This window comes from Nasonia vitripennis, assembly GCF_009193385.2.
Source record: "Nasonia vitripennis strain AsymCx chromosome 4 unlocalized genomic scaffold, Nvit_psr_1.1 chr4_random0004, whole genome shotgun sequence".
Lineage (NCBI taxonomy): Eukaryota > Metazoa > Arthropoda > Insecta > Hymenoptera > Pteromalidae > Nasonia > Nasonia vitripennis.
In genome coordinates, this window is record NW_022279639.1 from 899,471 (window position 1) to 920,877 (window position 21,407).

The 21,407-nt window shown below is 36.7% G+C and overlaps 1 protein-coding gene across 19 annotated transcripts in view; it reads left to right on the forward strand.

Annotated features, from left to right (window-relative positions):
• The window catches only part of LOC100117353 (kinesin-like protein KIF13A), a 1,179,147-nt gene that overhangs the window by 463,173 nt on the left and 694,567 nt on the right, over window positions 1-21,407 (forward strand). For all 19 annotated transcript variants that reach the window (XM_031928189.1, XM_031928179.1, XM_031928190.2 and 16 more), the window contains one exon: window positions 10,722-10,877. In XM_031928189.1, the coding sequence (XP_031784049.1) occupies window positions 10,722-10,877 (156 nt within the window). The remainder of the gene's footprint in view (window positions 1-10,721; window positions 10,878-21,407) is intronic.

The window sequence follows — 21,407 nt, forward strand, 5'->3', positions numbered from 1 at the left end:
AAACATTTCACATTAAAAAATTGTTATGAATTAACTAATTATGTTTTTTTAAGCACGTTTAGAGGTTTAAAAGTGCTCTACGACATTCATATCCTAATTGAGTCTGCGATAGCTAAAAAAAATGAATACTAATACTCATTATTTAGAAAGAAACCAAACTGTATTTAGTAAGAGGTTCTAGTATTGAAAACGAATCATAATTGTCTTTTACATAGTGAATAATATTGTAACTGGAAACTGTTTTTAATACTGTAAAGACCGTACTTGATATAAGGATGGGCTGCGCGAGTTCTACAAACAATTATTTATTTATGTAGGAACTAGCATAAGCTCGAGAGCTTTATTGTTACTAGAGGTACTCGAATATGATGAATAGTCTGAATATCTAAGTAAGTAGTAACTATCAAAGTACACAAGTGGACCTGTAACTGCCGCGGTGGTGGGACCTGCGCGGACACTCTCGTGCGTGGACGGTAGTCTGACCACTCTTGGTGGACGACGTTAAGTCCGCTCTAACTTACGCGCGGACACTAGTCTGTCCGCGTTCTCTGTTGATGACCTGGAATTTCTTACCTTTTTGAATTATGGTGTTGTAGGCACACTTACTTACTCATTATATTTCCTTCTTTAGGTTTTAGGTTGTTTTAGGGATTACTCTTAATTATAAAAATAGTTATTATAGAAACTGATTAAATTGTTATCGTTTGTTTATTAGAGACAACCCAGAACTCAGCAGCTAATACAGTTTCTTACAAGATATTTGATGGTTTTATCGGTTGTGAACTTATGTAGATTTAGTAGCTACTTAGATTAACGTTTACTCTAATATTTATGTATTTAATGTTTTACAATTATGGTCATCTTGTGCTCTTGCGATGGTTCTAAACACCAGTTCGAGGCAGATGCTGATCGTTATAATCTATACGCTTTCGCGTGGCAGTAAAATTAGATTGGTCAACTGGTGCTTAGGCTAGATCTTTCGTTAGGTTCTGGCACAGTTTTCTAGGGCTCTCTAGTGTTTCTAGTCAAAGGACAGATTGGGCACGCTCCCAAGGTGTTTGGACGGATTTGGCACGCTCCAACACGGACACTAGTTACACTGCCGCTGCACCTGAAAAGAAGGCTCTGACACTACGCCGAGTGATGTTCAATAAAAGGCACTACGTGGATCAACCCCGGAGCTTATAAAGCCTCGGTGTCGATACACGCAGCTGTATATACACCTTCGGTGTCGCAATCAGATGCACCCTCTAGGCTTATGCACTGCTACGTGCACGCACGGTTGCAGGCTTGATTTAAAATTATTATAGTAGTCGCTTTATCCGGTATAAACGTGGGACATTACAATACATATCTTTTTAATTTTGATTTTATGAATTTCCTTGTCTTCAATCAAAGTATTATATGGGAAATTAGAACCTTAGATTTACGCTGTTTCCTTATCTGAAAACATAAAGTAAATATTAAAAATAGATATAGAAGTATCATCAATAAAAATAATGACAATAATGATTGTTCACACTGACCTGTTTTATGAGTAGTTAAAGTTCCTTGTTTACAATCCGAGATTAATATAAAAAGAAATAGGATACTGCAATGTACAGTTTCTACTTCGATGCAGAACGCACGACACTCAGCCTACAAACGTCACTAACGTCGCAATTAACCTAAGCCATTTTAATTTTCGCAGCGATTCGAGTAGACGTAAATTCAATAAACTCATCTCAAAATTCCAAAGCAAAATCCTGAACTTAGAAATTGAAGATTTCTGCATACACATACATTATTTAGAACTTTAATCCGAAAAATTAAAAGAACAATTACAGAAAATAATAACACATAACGTCACACAGAATATTTTCGAAAAACAAGATTTGAATAAAACCGATCACCGCGACAAACTTAAGGGGGCACAACACCTTTGAAATCATGAAAAATTCGATTTTTTTTTATTCCGTATTTTGATAGGAAATTTCCCGTAGAATATGTTCCCGTTGTCGTAATTGCGCTAAAAAATTTTCTTTTCAAAGTTGTACAGCAAACGCTAAAAGTACTTTTTATCTGTTTTTTCATAAATTTACGAAATTCAGTTAATTCATTTTCATATAAATAACAATTTTTATTTTAAGTCCCAGTGAGAAAAAAATGACAAAATTTATGTTATATGTATGTTAAAAAATTAATTTTTATGTTTAAACCGATTTATAGGCGATATTATTCATTGATAAAAAAGAACGAAAAATCTACTGTTTGAATTTTTTTGAGAGTGTCTTGTGACTGTCATCATTCCTTTCGTTCCGATTCCACATGTCTACACCTACGCTGCACGGGTATATTGTTGTATATACTGAACAGCTAATACATGTTCACAAATACAGCTATTATCAGCTATCAGTATATGTCAGTTTTTTCAAAAAGTGCCAGTGAAAGTGTTATGTGATAAGTTTAAATTAAATAAATTAAATAGTGTAAGTGTAGCATAATGTCTAAAAGAAAAGATGTCAGAGGAATATTTGCCAGCACTCATCCAGACAAAAAATATTCTCGAGGAAGGAATAAGAAGAGGCCAAGAGGATTTTTTGGTTCTAAAAACAATGAAGATGCTCAAGTGGAGAAGAGACCAAGACTTTCAGCATCTGCGAAGAAAATCAGCACATCAACAGTTCCAGATGCTGCTTCTACAAAAAATAGGCTTATTGATGTCAGCATTTTGTACAGTGAACTTCAAGATGTTTTGTGTTGTGGTGTCTGTCACGGCAATGTACATTTTAGTGAATCAAGTGTACAAGGGCTTGCTTTCAAAATTGATGTTGTCACCAGGTCCAGAGGAAGAGGACGTGGGTGCTGGCGACCAGCACGAGAGGATGTGAGGAGGAGAGCGGATGCTGAGACGAGGTCGCGAGGAAGAAGACGAGCGGGCGAGTGGATCGAGGAGGCGAAGAGGAAGGTATCTGAGGAGCCGAGTGTGAGTGTGTGGGAGAGAGAAAGAGAGACGCGAGTGTATAAAGAGTGTGTGCGGTGTGAGGGACGCAAAAGAAGTTCGCGAGAGAAAACGCGAGCTGAAACGCGCGGAAACGCGTCGGGACCATTTTGTGTTGCTAGCGTGCTCGCGTGGAGAGAGAGAGAGAGAGCGGGCGAGCGAACAGAGCGTGGCATCGGGGCCGAGCCGAGCGCGAGCGTGGCGCGCTGCTTTACCGACTTCGTCGGGACGGTCGAGCCGAGCAAGTGAGAGAGTATCGAGCGTGGTGTGTGAGAGAGAGAGAGAGAGAGAGAGAGAGAGAGAGCGAGTGTTGGAGAGTCGGGAGAGGCGCATTGTCACGCGGAGAGCGGATTTTGTAAGTTGGAGAGTGAGTGAATAAAAAGGGAGAGTTTAAGCGAATTCGAGTGTAGTTATTCCAATCACCCTGAATAACCCGATTTAGGGCGATCTGACGGAACCTCCTCCGAGATCGCAAGGAGATTCGGAAACGTTTTAAAAATAATAGTGTCGCGGATTCGGGGCGCGGAGCTAGTGGGAAAAATAGTTTCGCGGGTTTTGCCACGTCACAGTACTAAAAGCACTATAGAAGGAATATAGCGAAAAGAACATCATAGAAGTCTCTACGATAAGATCTCTGTAAAAGCCGTATGGTGACACGCAGATTGCAGTGATACGGGTACCAGCTCCGATAGCTAAGATCACTAAGCTACAGAAGATCAGAATAGGATGGGTCAACTGTAGGATCTTAGTGGCTAACCGCAAAAACGAGCTGCTTAGGTGTTATAAATTTCTAGGTTTTGGCCATATCGGTAGAATCTGCACAGTAACTAAAGACAGAAGTAAGCTTTGCTTTAAATGTGGAAAAGATGGGCACAAAGCAATAAAGTGTAAGAACCAACCCAACTGTGTACTTTGCAAAGGAGGTACAGGTGGGGACAGTGACCACGCAGCTATGCATGCCCAGTTTACCGAACTGCAGTAGAAGCCACTGACAGACGAAGAGAATAAGAATAGTGCAGTTAAATATGAATCACTGCGCGACTGCACGGGACCTACTGAGCCAGTATGTCCGCGAGACAGAAATCGACATAGCCATTGTCTGTGAACAATACAGAGACCTGGACAAATCATCGTGGGATATGGACAGTACTGGTATAGCGGCGATATGGGCATGCGGAAACGCCGCTTTCCAGGAAAAAATGAGAAGACGTAATGAAGGATTTGTACGCGCTAAGGACGCAGGCGTACACATTTACAGCTGCTATGCTTCTCTTAACACGTCGATAGAACAATTCAGACAACTGTTGGACTGGATAGTACAGGATGCTGTAGGAAGAAAAGCGGTACTGATAGCAGGCGATTTCAAAGCCTGGGCAGTAGAGTGGGGCAGCCAGAGGGCGAACGAAAGAGGACGAGCGCTATTGGAAGTATTTGCTCTCCTTGACTTGGTCTTAGTTAACCAGAGATGTTCTTACACATTTCAAAGAGGAGATGCAGGGTCCATCATAGATCTCACGTTTGTCAGCACCTGCCTGATTGGCTTAGTTAGATTGTGGATTGTGAGTGATCATTACACAAATAGTGACCGCCCAGCGATAATAATGGAGATAAGAATATTAAAGCGGATATTCAACGAGAGGGCAATGACAAAAAGAGTCGGTTGGAAAACGAAGGATTATAATAAGGAGACATTCCTGCTGGCTCTAGAAGTAATACAGCTGTTTGAATCTGCGAATGAAAAGGTCAAGCAGGTAATGGAAAACATTACCCGAGCCTGCGATGCAACTATGCCAAGGAGAGCTCCCAACAATAGACGACCGCCAGTATACTGGTGGGATAAAGAAATTGACGCTGCCCACAGCGAGTGTCATCGAACCAGAAGACGGGAACAGCGGGCTTAGAAGAAATACTACAAGACTGGTCGTGGTAGAGAAATAGTAGACGCCCTAAATAGAGAAATACAGTATGCTGAACGGATACTCAAGAAAAAAAAGACGGTGCCTGAAAGAGTTATAGAACGAGGTTGAGCTGGATCCCTGGGGGCGACTGTACTAAGTGGTAATTAAAAAGGTTATATCCCCCTTCTAAGAGCCCGGAATTGCTGGACCCTTTTGTGACCACACTGTTTCCCCTCTAACTGGAAGTAACAGCTATTCCTAAAGTGGAGGTAAATGACGAAATTATTCCAACAATCACCACAGAGAAATTACTAGCTGCATGCAAAAGAATTGGAAACAACAAGGCTCCAGGCCCGGATGGCATACCCAATATTGTATTGAAACAAGCTATACGGGCACGCCCCAATGTCTTTGTGGACTTGTACAATGCATGTCTCGAAGAAAAGACGTTCCCTTTCCAGGAAGAAGCACCGCCTGGTACTACTACGAAAAGAAGATAAGCTACTTGGAGAAGATGCCTTATACAGACCACTCTGAATGCTGGAGACTCCGGGCAAGATTTTAAAGCGCATAATCGGTGTTAGTATGGATCAAGTCATTAAAAAATCAAGCGGATTAGCGGAATATCAATACAGCTTCAGGAAAAAACGCTCCACCCTTGATGTCGTAAGCTTAGTAGTCGACACCGCTAGAACTGCAATAGAAGGAAAAAGATGGAAAGGAGGATCCAAGAAGTACTGTGCTATCATTACACTGGATGTTAAAAATACGTTTAACTCAGCCAACTGGGGCAAGATATACGAGGCACTACGGAAAAAAGAGGTACCCGCATATATCAGAAGGATTATGTCTAAATACCTGAAAGACAGAACCCTTTTGTATGACACAGAGAGCAGCACAAAAGCCTATAAAGTAACCGGAGAGATCCCACAAGGGTTAGTGTTTGGCCCATTATTGTGGAACATTATGTACGATGGAGTACTTAGGCTAGAGCTACCCGAAGGGGCAACGGTTGTAGGAGTTGCAGATGGCATTGCAGTAGTAGTAGTAGTAGCAAAGCAAAAGCAAGATGTGACGGAAATCACTAACAAGGCAGTAGGTATAATCCATGATTGGCTAAAGTAGACTGGACTTGAGCTTGCTAGCCATAAAACGGAGGCTATTCTTATATCTAGTAGGTAGAAAATAGAGACAATAACACTGACAGTGGACGGGCATGAAATAGACTCTCAGCCGTCCATTAAGTACCTGGGAATCACCATGGACGCCAGACTTACGTTTAAGCAGTATCTCGAGAGGGTGAGCAATAAGGTAGCAAAAGTCGGTGTTGCACTATCGCGACTGATGCCAAATGTAGGTGGACCAACGAAGGGTCGAAAGTTACTCCTAGCCAGTGTAACTACATCAATTATGTTATATGGTGCTCCAATATTGGCGGACGCTATGATAAATGCATTGTGAGTCTCTTTTGCCTACCGAACAGTATCAAAAGATTCAGTGTACGATATCACAGGTATGCTTGCTTAAGGGTTAAGTCTGTCCAAAGGATGACCGGTCGATGCTGCTCGGAGTAGACGACTAGTCAATGCTGCTGGAAGCAGATGGTTGGACGATGCAGAATGAAGAAGACGGCTGTACGATGCAGAATGAAGAAGAAGAGTTCGATCCTTGACACCTAATTATCTTGGTGGATGGGAAATGTATGCAAATGTCAAAATTCAAAGGAGAAGCCAACTAACTATGCTAGTTAACGGGACCCACGAAAGTATTGTTAAACGATAGTACCTGTGCGGATCTGGTGTCAGAGGGCTACTTGTGCAGAGCTTGCTTTGCCTACGCCACATAAAAAAATACACACACACACACACACACGCACATAAGCACCCAAATCACATCCCGGGTAACAATACAATATCAAGGTGTTCAAATCACCTCCGGAATGACGGTACATTGACTACTATATCAAAAAATATAAAACTATAAAATAAAATGGTCCGATTAATTAAAAAATTTCTCCTGAATTCAGAATCAGAATATATACAGGGTGGGCCATTTTAATCAAACCAGTCTAATAACTCCTAAATTAAGCCATGAACAGAAAAATTGTTCAGATGAAAGTTGTCCAGGATAAAGGGGGACATCTTTTTGTGCAATTAGTTTTGACCTTGAACTCAAATTTCAAGGTCATTTGTAGGTCAAATTTTTTTAAAAAATAGGAACCCCTATTTTTGATAGCAGATTCGGAAAGAACAGGAAATTTTACGTCCGAAACGGTATTTCAAATTTTTTTTCATGTCCTTCACAAGGTCATTTCAAGGTCAAATGTTAAGAAATACTGTAATTGCTATTTAATCGCATTTTCTGATAGAATAATCGTAGTTAATGTACTTTTATGATGAATATTCAAACCCAATGTAACAATGACCATGAAAATATTTACCTTGAAAACAAAATAATTCCCTAATTTGAGCGCTACCCAGGAACAATGACGTGGACGTATTCGGATTATGTTCCCTTTGGGGTGCTTTTTTAACGTGAGTCCCCTTGCCTCTCACTGGGGTGCTTGTTTACTGTGAGTCCCCTTCCCTCTCACTAGGATGCTTGTTTAACATTCGTTAACAAATGTTTAGTGGTCAAAAGTAAATTTTGAAGTAAACATGATAATTTTAAATATCTGAGTTCTTAATGGGAGTGGGAAATGGAACGTTAAAAATCAATGTTGTCAATTCATTCACGGTCGAAGCAGAGTCAAGTAAAAGTTTAACGTTTCAAAAGCGTAAAAAATGGTTAAACAATAAAGGTAGGATGTTAAAAAATACATTATTTAAGATAAAATATTAAACAGCATTTTGCTTTTGTAATATTAAAAAAAATGTTTAATAATTGTATTTGCCAAAGTGCATCATTTCCAGTTTAGATGTTTTTTTTTAAGTTGAATTTTTTTAATTTAATATGAATTGTAACGATTGTTCTCACGCTGTCTTCAATTTAAATCACAATGTCTTAACGTAAGAAAATAAGAAGTTACAAATTTGATTTAAAAATTATACAGATTGAAAATTCCTTCTTTTTTTGTTGTCACTTTCTTATTTTGGTTTAGTTTCAATTTCAATAAAGAGTGAATGTAAATAAAATAGTTTTTCTTATTATAAACAAAATTTTCAACATGGACGATTATCAATCCAATGAAATTGTTGATATGATAATGATCTTAGGCGAAACCCAAAACAATGCCAGAACCGCGGTGCGACTCTACGCTGAACGCTTTCCTCTAAGAAGGCGTCCTACTCACGACACATTACTCAGATTACTTCGAAGAGCTCGTGATACAACGAAAATGATCCTAATGTTATAGCCGCCTTAGCAGCTGTTCATCTCAATCCACAAATTAGTAGTCGACAAATTGAAAGAGAAATCGGTATACCACGAAGAACAGCATTGAGAATTCTCAGTAATCTCCACTATCACGATTACCACATAAGATTAGTTCATGAGCTGAGGCCACGCCATTTTCTAATGCGTTTTAACTTTTGCCAGTGGGCTTTAGGAGTTTTACAAAATGATCCAGATTATTTCAGATTTGTTATGTTTTCTGACGAGGCTATATTTCACAGTGATGGTCAATTAAATAGGCACAATAGTCACTACTGGTCACCTGTAAATCCCCACTGGTACAGGGCTATTGACTATCAAAACCGATGGAGTGGTGTGGTGTGGGATCATTAATGGTTACCTGATTGGGCCATATTTTTTAAGGTCAAAATGTTAACCAGAATAGCTATTTGGCATTACTCAGAGATCGACTGCCAGAGCTTTTAGAGGATGTTGACTTTCGGACGTTTCGGACGTAAAATTTCCTGTTCTTTCCGAATCTGCTATCAAAAATAGGGGTTCCTATTAAAAAAAAAAAATTTGACCTACAAATGACCTTGAAATTTGAGTTCAAGGTCAAAACTAATTGCACAAAAAGATGTCCCCCTTGATCTTGGACAACTTTCATCTGAACAATTTTTCTGTTCATGGCTTAATTTAGGAGTTATTAGACTGGTTTGATTAAAATGGCCCACCCTGTATATATGCTTGTCAAATTTTTCTAAAAACGTATGATTCGAACTCCTAATACCTCTAAATACGTTTCTATGAAGTTTTAGCAAAACTGAAAATTTTATTATTACAAAGCTTTCTCTAGGAGGGAGCAATTTTTTCTCCCTATAGCTGGTGTCCAGGTATCAAAATCGCCTTCTAGATGGCGAGACATGGTCTATGATACAATGCACTAAGTATACAATAAATATACCAAAAAAATTTCACTTTCTGTAGATGATATCCAGGTGTCAGGATGATCCTGAGGTTAACCCATTATAGTTATATTTGATGGTATATGGTGCTACCTTTAAATTTACACCAAGTTTAACCACAAAAAAACCTGATTTATAATTATAAGTATAATTGTAAGTTTATAAGTATATTATCAGCGTTAAAATTTCAGGAAAACTAAAATTTCAAGAAGTCTAGAAAAATCCGGAAAGTGCAAAATTTCATATTTACATTGAAATACTGCAAAATTGGTGCATGAAAAATAAAAATAAAACGGTAGGAATGTTTTTAGATGTTAGGACTCATGTAAAAGTTAAAAAAATTTCATTTTTAATTGGAGGAATTTGAATAAATTGATTTAGAAATGACATTTTATGACTCTATAACTCTAACATATAGTTTACTATACATTGACTAGCTGCTTAATACATTGCTAGCTATTGAACGAATGTACGCATCGGCGCAATATACATTTTTTTTTCAAACATTTAACTTGTGGAAATTATTTGATTCTTATGTATCTTATTATTTGTTATTTATTTATTTATTGGTCTCCAGTACCCGCACAGCCTTTCGAGCCAGCTACTTGGGGCCTTACACCATCTCCTGCATTTTTCTCACCTTGAGTTTTTCCGCCCTGAGAGAGTTCTCCGGTTGGTACATATTGCAGATGCACACATTGCTGGTTAAGCCACTTTCCGCCCCCGAAAGGACATCAGGTCTATCTTTAAGTACAGTCTTTCCTGGAGAAGATCCCGTATTTTAAAGACCAGCTTTTCGCAATGAGTAGCGGGGAGTGATGAGTAGCGGGGAGAAAGTAATTTTTTCCCCTTTGTTAATACCCGTTTTTCAAATATCTCAAATTTTCTCAAATTTTTCAATTTTTTTGTTCACGACTTGAAATGCACGATCTTCTACCCAACTTTCACGCATACAAAAGGCTCTTTCATGCCCTTGTTGGAATAAACACGGTGTGTAAGGCGGGAATAAAAGCTATGTCAGATTGGGGTGAAGTGTTTTTAGCATGAGCACCTCACCAACGCTTGACATTGCTTATTTTCTGCCCTTGTTGCATAATGTACTATTCTTGCTCTCCATTTATTTGGAATATGAGTAAATCAATTTCACTGTAATTATTGACATAAAAATACAATAATTAAGTGTAATTATAGATACAAATTTTTTTATTAGTTTTATCGTAAGTGATAAATCACGTGAGAAATTACGCCAAATCGTAAAGAAAGAAATAACGTGAAAAATTACACGAGGAATCACGCAATTTGTTACGGGACTAATCGTTTGATAAATCACGTGATTTTCCTGGCCAGGGTTTCTGCTATAAGATCTCAATAGCTCTCTGCTACTCCGTACGGCATGTCAAGCTCCATGCATGCTTAGTGTGGCTATAGCTAAGTTATACTTTCTTTTCCTCTAGCCCTTACACATATTATGTCAAGAAGAGTATGCTACGTATGCTATGGCTCATACAGATACTATATGTATAAACATGAATGTATATATTTTAGCGAGGCGCTTTTGTCAGCGAACCAGCGATTCTTGTAAAGAGGATAAATATGGGAAGTCAAGTCTGGACGATGGAGAAATTAGAAAATAAATTAGTTGATATGCGTGACATGTATGAAGAAAGAAAAGATTTGAATTTCAATCGTCTTTCAACAAAGGTATGTAGAAGAATAGTATATGGTGCAACTAGGGGGTTATTAATTTTTTCTAGCGAGGGTGACAATTTAAGCACAAATGATTTATTTTTTATAAGGACATCACCAATAGGCCCTTTTGAATGCATGAAAAAAATGTAAAATAAGAAACTTTATACTTTTTTTGACAGAACCAAAAAAAGAAGCTTTTTTCGCGTATAGTAAGGAAATGGAAAATGGCGAACTTAATAAGTATTGCGTCTTTGACTTTATTTTTTTTTCAATTTTCATAAGTTTTAAAATTTTTAATGTTTTGAGCAGCAGTCCCTTACGAAAAGACTCCAAAATTTTGAGAGCTAAACACTAAAAAATAACTCAATTTGAGGGTAGTTTGGCACCAAGTTGAGTGTAACTGAATTCAAGAATTACTCTTAACTTCAGAGTTACGCTCAATTTGAGTGTATGTTATTTAGATTCTACAGATAATTGTCAAAGAAAACTAATTTATTAACCGGACCAAAATGAAAGCTTTGAAAAAATTAACAAATATATTTATCCTTTTTCTCCTTATTTTATTTTATTTTACGTCGATTGCTCACCCATCCACTTACTAACCATGGCTGATGCTGCTTAACTCTTTTAATCGATCATCAATGCTATACCTGCATATATTATACCCATAACATGAAATTAAATTTATAGGCATTTGAGGTAGCAGATTCATAATGTAATAAAATAATTTGAATCTTGTACAGCTTCAATTATATATATGCACCAAATGCAACCAGTGACCGCTGAGTGTAGTGCAATTATTATTTCAGATTCAGGTTGGCCAGAAAATTACGATCTTTGTATATACCCTAAAGAATTACCAGAAAATCATCCACAAAATACATATTTGAATAAATTATTGCAATTCGTCGATCCAATGGTTTTTCCAATAATGTTTTCGCTAAGTGATTTGGGATGGAGTACTCATTACTTTAAAAATCATCATGCACGTGTTAAAGAAAATCTTATACTTTTGCAATATTATTTATATAGACTTGCCTATAGACCAAAAGAAAAATTTATTTGTCCTTTGTTGTATGTAAGAAGATTAACACAACAATTTTTCATACACAGTTATGCAATAATAGAAAAAAATTGCTTAAACTTTAAAAAAAAAAAAACAAAAAAAATTAAGTATAGAATTTTATCAAGGTTTATCATGCAGTCGTGAATAGTGCTTTAAATATTTCTAATAATTTTGAAATAAAAGAAAAAATTGCAAATCTCTATACGCTACCATCAACATACATCGAAGGTCCTAGATATATGCAACAACATTATCAAGATGCAATGGCTATAATGAGAAAATGTGGTAGACTAGATTTATTCATAACCGTTACGTGCAATTCAAAATGGAAAGATTTGAAATTAACTTTATTTATTTATTTATTTATTATTATATTAATCGGCATAAATGCCCTTACAAAAATATACAAATTCAGGTTTATTTACATGTATGAAAGATAATGAACAATATTATAACAGAGTTTACTAACTAAATGCCGACGTGAATGATTTAAGGTTAGATTTAAATTTGGATAACTGGTAAGGTAATTTGGTAAGGTCGAAAAGAACCAAAAGTTCAAGTGCTCATGTATAGGTCTGTATTAATGCAGATTATACGTTAAGTGTCTAACAGAGAAAAAGTCAGAGATTGACGGACAAATCATGAATTTACGCATAAGTTTCAACGTGAGCGAACCGTCGTGGTAACGATTATATTTTCAGAAAATTTCCAAAAAGAAAAACTCCATATGATATACCGAATATCATTGTTAGACTATCTCGCAAAAGAGGTTTACCACGTGCACATATTTTAATAACATTACATCCTGACAACAAATTAATAACCTCAGAACCAATTGATAAATTCATATCCGCTAAAATAATTTTAAATAATGAAAAACTTAAGAAATTAATTATTAAACATATACTTCATGGACCTCACGATGCAACAAGTCCGTGTCTTAAGAATCCCAAGCATGAATGCAATAAACGATTTTCAAAACCTTTTACTCGTGTAACAATAATTAAACAAGATTGTTATCCTCACTGTAAAAGAACAGACAATAGTTCTGAAAACCATATTTATAGAACTAACAATAAGAAAGAAATTCCAGTTGATAATTCAATGGTTGTACTATATAATAAATTTTTGTTAATGAAATATAAATGTCATAAATGTTGAATTTCGTGCATTTATTCAGAGTATTATATATATATATATATTCACAAAGTTAGTGATATAGCATTTGTCAAAATTAAAAAATGTCAAAATAAAGATTGTAATCAAGAAAAACTTGACGAAATTACAAATTATGTTAATGGTAGATATCTTAGTCCAATAGAAGCAGCTTGGCGATTTTAAAAATTTTTGATTTGTATTAGAAGTCATAAAGTTGTAAATATGCCTGTACATGAAAAACACAAAAAATATAAGATATTTGAAATGAGTAAAATTAAAAGTGCAATAAACAGTTGGCAAACACCATTAACAGCTTGGTTTTAATTAAATGAAATTGATGATTTTGCAAAATCTTTAAAGTACGTAAATATTCCAGAACATTACATATTTAATAAAAAATATATAGCAAAAGAGAAAAAATGTAAAGAAAAATATTACAATTAATAGATTAAATGTAGTTTCATCTAAAGATCACGAAAAATTTCGTTTAAAATTAATATTAAATAAAATAAAAGGCGCAACCTCATTTGAAGATTTGAAAACATAAATTACAGTACATATAAAGACACTACTATTGCGATGGGTTTATTAGGACATGATTATCAAATTATAGATATTTTCGAAGGAGCAAGCACTGTTATGTTACCAATTTAATTAAGACAGTTTTTTGCATGTATTTTACTTTCAGAAAATGAAGATATATGAAATATGTACAAAATTAGTTTTACAGATTTTACTGAAAATGAATACATTTTGAGTAAGTTAATTTGTCTTATATCTGTGTGGGGGGTTGGCGAGGGGGGCATGAAAATTTTCAAAAATAACATAAAAATGATCGATTTTTACGTTATTTTGTGGAGTAACCAAGTTGGGGGACTGTGGGGAGATGTAAGGGGTGGGGGAGTATAGCCAAGATATCTATGGGACGTTTCACGTCAACCGGACCATCAGTGCACCCAAAATTTGGGTTAACCTAACAAGACGTTTGAGTTCTCAAAATGATCGTCTGGTCAAGGGCTTTTGAAAAAGTTCTGGCCTTTTCAAAAATCCAATGTGGCGCATAAAATATAGAGCCTGAAACCCACGTCTTCATAGCACATTCAACAAAAACAATAGTAAAAATCTTCTAATTTGTGAAATATCCCACCAAAAAGCATGTACAACTCATGATAGGACATATTATTGACAATGCTGACGGAATTCCAAAATCAAAAATGGCGGAATCAAAATGGTGGACATTATACCACCACCAAACCAATTTTACCGCAACAAATGATTTTAGATCAATTTAAAGTATCGATATGGGGGTTTGTGAGGTAAATGGTTATAAATGTATTATCGGAATCAGTATTTGTGCACATGAATCTTATATTTTTCCGGTCTATTAGATTTAGAATTATCTGTCTGCGGTTTTTGCACTTACATTTTTCTATTGTTCTATGTATATGTATATGCCTGTGTGGATGAAAAAAATATATAATTTAGCCAAATTATTCAATCTTTAATGACATTTTGTGCACTCTTATCAATTCTGGCTCCTCGTTCGTGGAGTTTTTACTGGTGATAAATGGCTTTCGCCGATATCATAAAATACTCTGTTCCTAGGTTCATTGGCATTTGAGTAATGCATGACTTTCAACGTTTCATTATTTTCTGGGGTAAATCCATGCCCCATTTGTATGTTTGTGACAGGTGGACAGTTTTTAAATCTCTTTGTTAGGAATTGACGAGTTTGTTCGTGATCTTTTTTGGTGTATAAGAAAAATTTTATATTGAATGATCGCCCATTAGCCCATGAATAAAGAGCTTTAACATCTAGAATTGCTTTATTTTTTGCAGCTTGTAAGCTCGCTCTTGTAGCTTCTCTCTTTACTATCGCTCCAACTCCATCGCAACTACCTTTTCCGTGTGCTGTTGCAAAACAGTGCCATTCAGCATCAACGCCAAAATCTCTCTTATGACTCATTAAACTACTCATTTGATAACGATTTTTAAAATGCTGTTTAGCACCATCAGTAGCATATATTACCTTTTTTACTGTGGTACAAACCTTGCGAATTTCAGGTATAAGCTTTTGCTGTATTCTGTATACTGCAGTGGCATCATGAGTAGTACAGTCGGACATAGATACTGTACTGAAATGCTTTAGCTTGCCTTCAGATTTATAATAAACAACAGCAGGAAAAATCGTACTTTGATCATTATTAAAATGCAATGCCTGTGCAGCATCTTGAGCTGTAAAAGCATAGTTCTCAGCAAAATCCAATTGAGCAAGAACCTCTTCATCTGAAAGATTATTTTTCTTCCCAGAAATAAACTTTGATTGTTCCTTAGCGATGAAGTGATGAGGTATCAACTTTTCTAGGCTAGAACATAAAGTTTCAATAAATTATTGCGATGTTAGGCATTGTTTTATCAAAGTGTATCTATCGGTTGATTGCCACGTGCTGAAGATGACTTGATCAATATTGTGCTCATCCATAATGTTCTCAACGTAATTAGAAAACTTTTGAATGTCCCGACAAAATTTGCATTCATTCAAATAACAACTTGGTTTGGGGTCCTCACATAGAACGAAATTCAAACAATCTTTATAATTCTTTAGAATATTGTTTGAGATTTTTTCTATATTTACTGCGTCAATCATCGCCTTGAAATTTTGGTGTATCGTACATACACATACATTGTGTGTACCAGAGGATCCTGCAAAGACACAACATTTTCGTCTCAGTTCCGCAAACTTGGTAAGCCCAATCGGATGTTCAGGAAACTGTTCTTTAAATTGATTATGAAGGTTCTTAATATCAGTAAGTAATAATCTTTTCTGCACTTTTATTTTTTCACCATATAAATAAATACTGACGGTATCTTTTTTATTTGGCATTATTCTGCTGTTAAGATCATTTTCGTAAAAATCTTCAACTTTCTGAGTAGTTTCTGCAGGTAATGTTTTTCCACGTCTCCAACAGGAGAAGCCAAAACTCCATCTGATTCTCTTAAATGTTTTGCTTTACGAGCCATTCTGTGAGACACACCAAATTGGTTCATAATTTTACGTATTGCCCAGTGTTCGGGCAAAATAGTAAGAATACTGACACGTAATGAATCGTTCTCCGGCAGGGATTGGAATTTGTTTTTAAGTCCAGTTAAAATATCTGTAAGATCATCTTGCATAGGTGCATCCGTGTTTGAAACCGAAGGTGAGTCAGTCTCTGATTCAAAATCAACACTCATACTGACGTTTGGAGATGACAAATCATGTAGTTTGTAAAAGGATTTTCTACATGTATCACAAATCAGTGAAGATGTTGGATAATCAGGATAGACATCTTGAAATTCTTTGGAGATCTTCCTAAGAGATTTGCTGTGTCCTGTATTAATATCAAATGGATTAACGCATCTATCGATACGATATTTTTTCGCAGGAGAAGACATTGTTGTAGGATATGAGAAAGCACAACCAAAACAAAAAAAGTGTTAGAAATAACAAAATTACGGCTAGTACAGTTGAACAAGGAGTTGCCGATAAAGTAAGACTTACTCAACAACTGCCTTAAAAAGGATGTTGGAGAAAAAGTCGCCGATGAAGAAAGCATTCCTTGAAGAAAATATTCCTTTCTATGAGTTGCTAAATGTGGGAAGGGGTTGGGGGTGTAGGTAAAAAAGAGGGATGAAATAAATCACTTGAAAGCAATAAATTCCTTTGCCACAAAACAGTTTTATTTGCTGAAGTCTTTGCACAAGTTGTCATTGGACACGAGCCGTGTACTTGCAGCATTAGGCTGTTGGAAGATGGGCGAGGTACAGCGCTGGACCCGGCCTCCTTATGTGCCCTCCGCGACGCTACTTCACTTGTGGGTCATGCGCAGCCGCCTAGCGACGCGGCGCGGTACTAGCGCCGCGGTGATAAGCGCTGCAGCGTGCGTGGCGTGTTCGGCGGGTTGCGCGTTAGCAGGGGCTTTTCGCGAGAGAGCCTGCGGGTGGGTTATGACAAATATCCGCCAGTTTATATTGGCCATATTGAATTTTGAAATTTCGAGGTTAAAATAAGATTCAGAGGCCCCTTAAACTCCCATACCGATACTTTAAACTGATTTAAAATCGTTCATTGCGGTAAAATAGTTTTGGTGGTTGTATAATGTTCGCCATTTTGGATCAGCTATTTTGGATTTTAAAATTTCGAGGTTAAAATAAGATTCAGTGACCCTGAAAACCCCCATATCGATACTTTAAACTGTTCAAAAATCATTTGTTGCGGTAAAATGGGTTTGGTGTAGGTATAATGTCCACCATTTTGATTCCGCCATTTTTGATTTTGGAATTCCGTCAGCATTGTCAATAATATGTCCTACCATGAGTTGTACATGCTTTTTGGTGGGATATTTCACAAATTAGAACATTTTTACTATTGTTTTTGTTGAGTGCTATGAAAACGTGGGTTTCAGGCTCCATATTTTATGCGCCACATTGGATTTTTGAAAAGGCCAGAACTTTTTCAAAAGCCCTTGACCAGACGATCATTTTGAGACCTCAAACGTCTTGTTAGGTTAACCCAAATTTTGGGTGCACTGATGGTCCGGTTGACGTGAAACGTCCCCTATATATATATATATATATATATATATATATATATATATATATATATGTATGTATGTATTCATTTTTATGTAATACGAATACATCTATAGAAAAGAGGCTTTTTGCCCGCATAAGTCCCGCATAATTTCGCTAAAGCAATCATCACTAAATTATGCTCACGTCTGCATAGTTCATCTTTGGTTTCGAATGTTGTCAGCATAAGACCTGATCTCCTTGTTGATAAACACATACATATTTATATATACTTATTTCAATAAGATATCTCACAACTCCTGCAACGACGCGTCCCAAGCTGATGTAAATCTTAGTTTGCTTTGTCTAATAACTTTTAATAGTTGTTCTCAACAATCTTCTTTCGCGTCAATTTCTTTTAATCAAAGTATGTTATTAATTTTATTAACACAATAAATGTTCATATACTTATATATATTCATATGAGTACATATATATATATATATATATATATATATATATATATATATATATATACATGTATAATTCTAATATATCATTGTAGTATGTATGTATGTATGTATGTATGTTTATTGGTTATACTTTATGTATATACAATATTTACATTTAAACTTAGATATTACATTGCTTATTTTAGTATACATTTTTTTGTGCTCTTCACTCTTTCTTCTTCCTTCTCAAAGCTTTCTCTTCTTCTTCATCCATTCTCACCTCCTCTTCCACCTCACCCATCCTTCCTTCTTTCTCGTTTCAAACGTACTCTTTTTCACCACCTTTGACCCTCTTATTACCCTTTCTGTCGTCTTCTCTGTTTCTTTTTGCTGCCTCCCTCCTCTCTATAAATTCCATGACCTCCTTCCTTGCCTTTCTCTTCTCCCTACTCATCTATTGCTCTATTCTTACCTTACCTTTAGCGTTGACTTTTTCCCTTTTGTTCCATATTCCTTCCATCTCTTCCTTCGAAGAAAAGATTATCTTTTTGGATCGACATTTTGAGTCTTCTCCACCTCCTACCATGTCCCTTCCAGAAACTCCTCCAACCATTCGTGCAGCTCTTTCTTATCGTCCCACTTGGATCCTCTGTGCAGGATTAATCCCCTCTTCCACACTTTGCTCCTACCTTCCTTGTCCCTTTTTCTTTTGCTTGCGCTGACTAGCTTATCTTCACTTTTCAGCTTTACCTTATCTCTCATTTTTCCTTTTTCCTCGTCCACTCGCCTTGCCTTAGCCTCCACTTTCCTTATACTGTCCCTTATCTCTCCAATCATCCTCTGCATTCTCTCTCTTTGTCTTCTTTCTTCGTTTATACAATAGCTAAAGCTTTTATGTCGATTTGAGGATAGCGTTGTTCAGTAGCAGTTAATGTACGGCTCGCATAAACAATTGGCCTTTCGATTCCGTTGCTAAGTTTATGTGATAAAACAGCTCCAAGTCCTACTTTGCTTGTATCAGTGGCAAGTATGAGGTCAGGATGGATCGTATAGGATCAAGACTTGAGGAGAAATGAGAATATTTTTGAGCTCTTCGTATGGTTTATCAGCAGTTGGCGACCATTGAAAAGATGATGTAAGAAGCGTGTCTCGAAGTGGTCGAACTTTCATAGCTAAATCAGAAATAAATGAATTGTAGTACGTAGCTTTACCAATAAACAATTCTAGTTCTTAAGGTGTAGAAGGTTTAGGTGCATCACGAATTGCCTTGATGTGAGAATCAGATTTATGAATTCCTTGTGTATCTAGTTTATGGCCCAAAAATTCTACAGAATTTTTAGCGAAAACACATTTACGTCGATTAAGATGAACACCATTTTCAAGAAGACGGATCAAACACGTTTCCAAAATCAACAATTCTTCAAAAGTTTCAGCCCATATAATGATGTCGTCGAAAAAATTTTCAACGTTCTTTAGACCTTACAAGATTTCTTTCAATCGACGTTGCCAAACTGCAGGAACATTAGCTGCGCCGTAAACAGCTCGTGTAAGAAGAACTAACCTATGTGTAGGAGTATTGAGGGTCAAAGCATAGCTGTATTCGTCGTCAGCAGATAGATGGGTATAAGCATCTGTAATATCAAGATGTGCGTAAATTTTAGCTCCTTTTACTTTGTTGAAGATGTCACTAGGTTTTGGAATAGGGCATTTATCTATTATTATACGTGGATTCAATGTAGGTTTATAATTGCCCGTTATACAAACATCACCATTTTTTTTAAATGACGTGTGAAGGCGAAGTCCACTCGGAAAAATCGACTTTTTTGTGAAATCCAGGCGCAAGTTTAGCGTCAACTAATTTAGAATACTTGTCACGCAACGCATATGCTATATCTTGAGCACGAGCAAAAACAGGAGAAGTTCCCGATTTAAAATGTACCTTAACTGGAGGTCCAGTAAGTTTTCCAGCTATTTCACTGAAAACTTCATCGTACCTTGTCAAAAGTTGATCCAGCTGTGCTTGTTGATCACGAGTTAATGAAAGTGGAGGAGTAGAAAGTGCACTAAAGTGCACGAATTCGTAATGAAAATATGTACTTTTCACTATTTCTCTCTGCGCGTTATTGTAGTAGAATATAGAAAATCAAGTAATTGGCGTATTCTCGTAACCAATTCCGACACCAAAATATTGTGTATGTATAAAGTAAACTGCCCAGATGTTCACTCAAAGATAGGTTTATTTAGAATGACACTTATTATTTACAATCAGTAATATGAAGTTGCATGAAAAACAATAAAATTTATAAGAACGCCATTTAAAATATACTACACTTTGCATGCGCTGTGTTTGTAACCTCTGCGCCTCCACGTGCCGCTTTTCCTAATTCTTCCTCGTTCCTCTCACCTTGTCTGTTCCGTTTCTCCGTTCTGTGCTATTCTGCCTTATCGACATTTCTAGTTCTTTCTTCTTTGGCCCCTAGTAATTCTCCTCAAAAAAGATCCTAGGCGCTTTTGCGCGGTCTATTTGAATTTCTCTTATACCTCTGCGACTCTTCTTTCTCCATTCTCGCCTCTATTCTGTCTCCTCCTCATTATTTTTTCTCTTTCAAATGATTCTATTTAGGTGTCCTACCTGACTTTTCCTCCCTCTGCAGACTTCTTGCCATTTCGCACCTGGTATCTTCGTTTCTTCGCAGCTTTCTATAACATGCCTCAGTGTCTCCTCTTCTTTTCCGCATATCCTACATCTCCTCTTTTCTACGCTTCTCTAGTACTTGTTGCCTCTTATTTCGCTCCCCATTCTGAACCTTGCTGTGATACTAAGCAACCCTCTCCTATACCCTCCTACGTCGGTCAGGTGCTCTAAGGCTTCTCCTTGTTCTTTAAGTAGCTCTCTGGTCTCTCTTGCATAGTATGATCTCCTTTCTCCACTTTTGCCATTGCGTGTCCTTAATTATCCTTTCAATCTCTACCTCTACTCTTTCCCCTTCCTCTACCCTTCTAGTATATTCTACCATTGATATCTCACATTTCTACAGCTCGCTCTTTCTCACGTCCTCGCCTCTTTCCTTCGGTCCTCCTCTTACTCCCTCCTTTTTCAGTATCCTCCAGCATTCTCCTAGAATAGAGTTTTCATTCGCCCTGCTCAGTTTTCCCTCATATCTTATAGCCCTTTTTCTTGCTCTCGTTTCCAGCTTGAACCTCTTCGTCTTCCAGTGTAGGATATACGATGGTGTAGTCCTCTCTAGAAGTAATACCTATTTCATATATCTTCTCCGTACCTTTTCTAGTTCCTCCTGACGAGTGCGTCGAAAA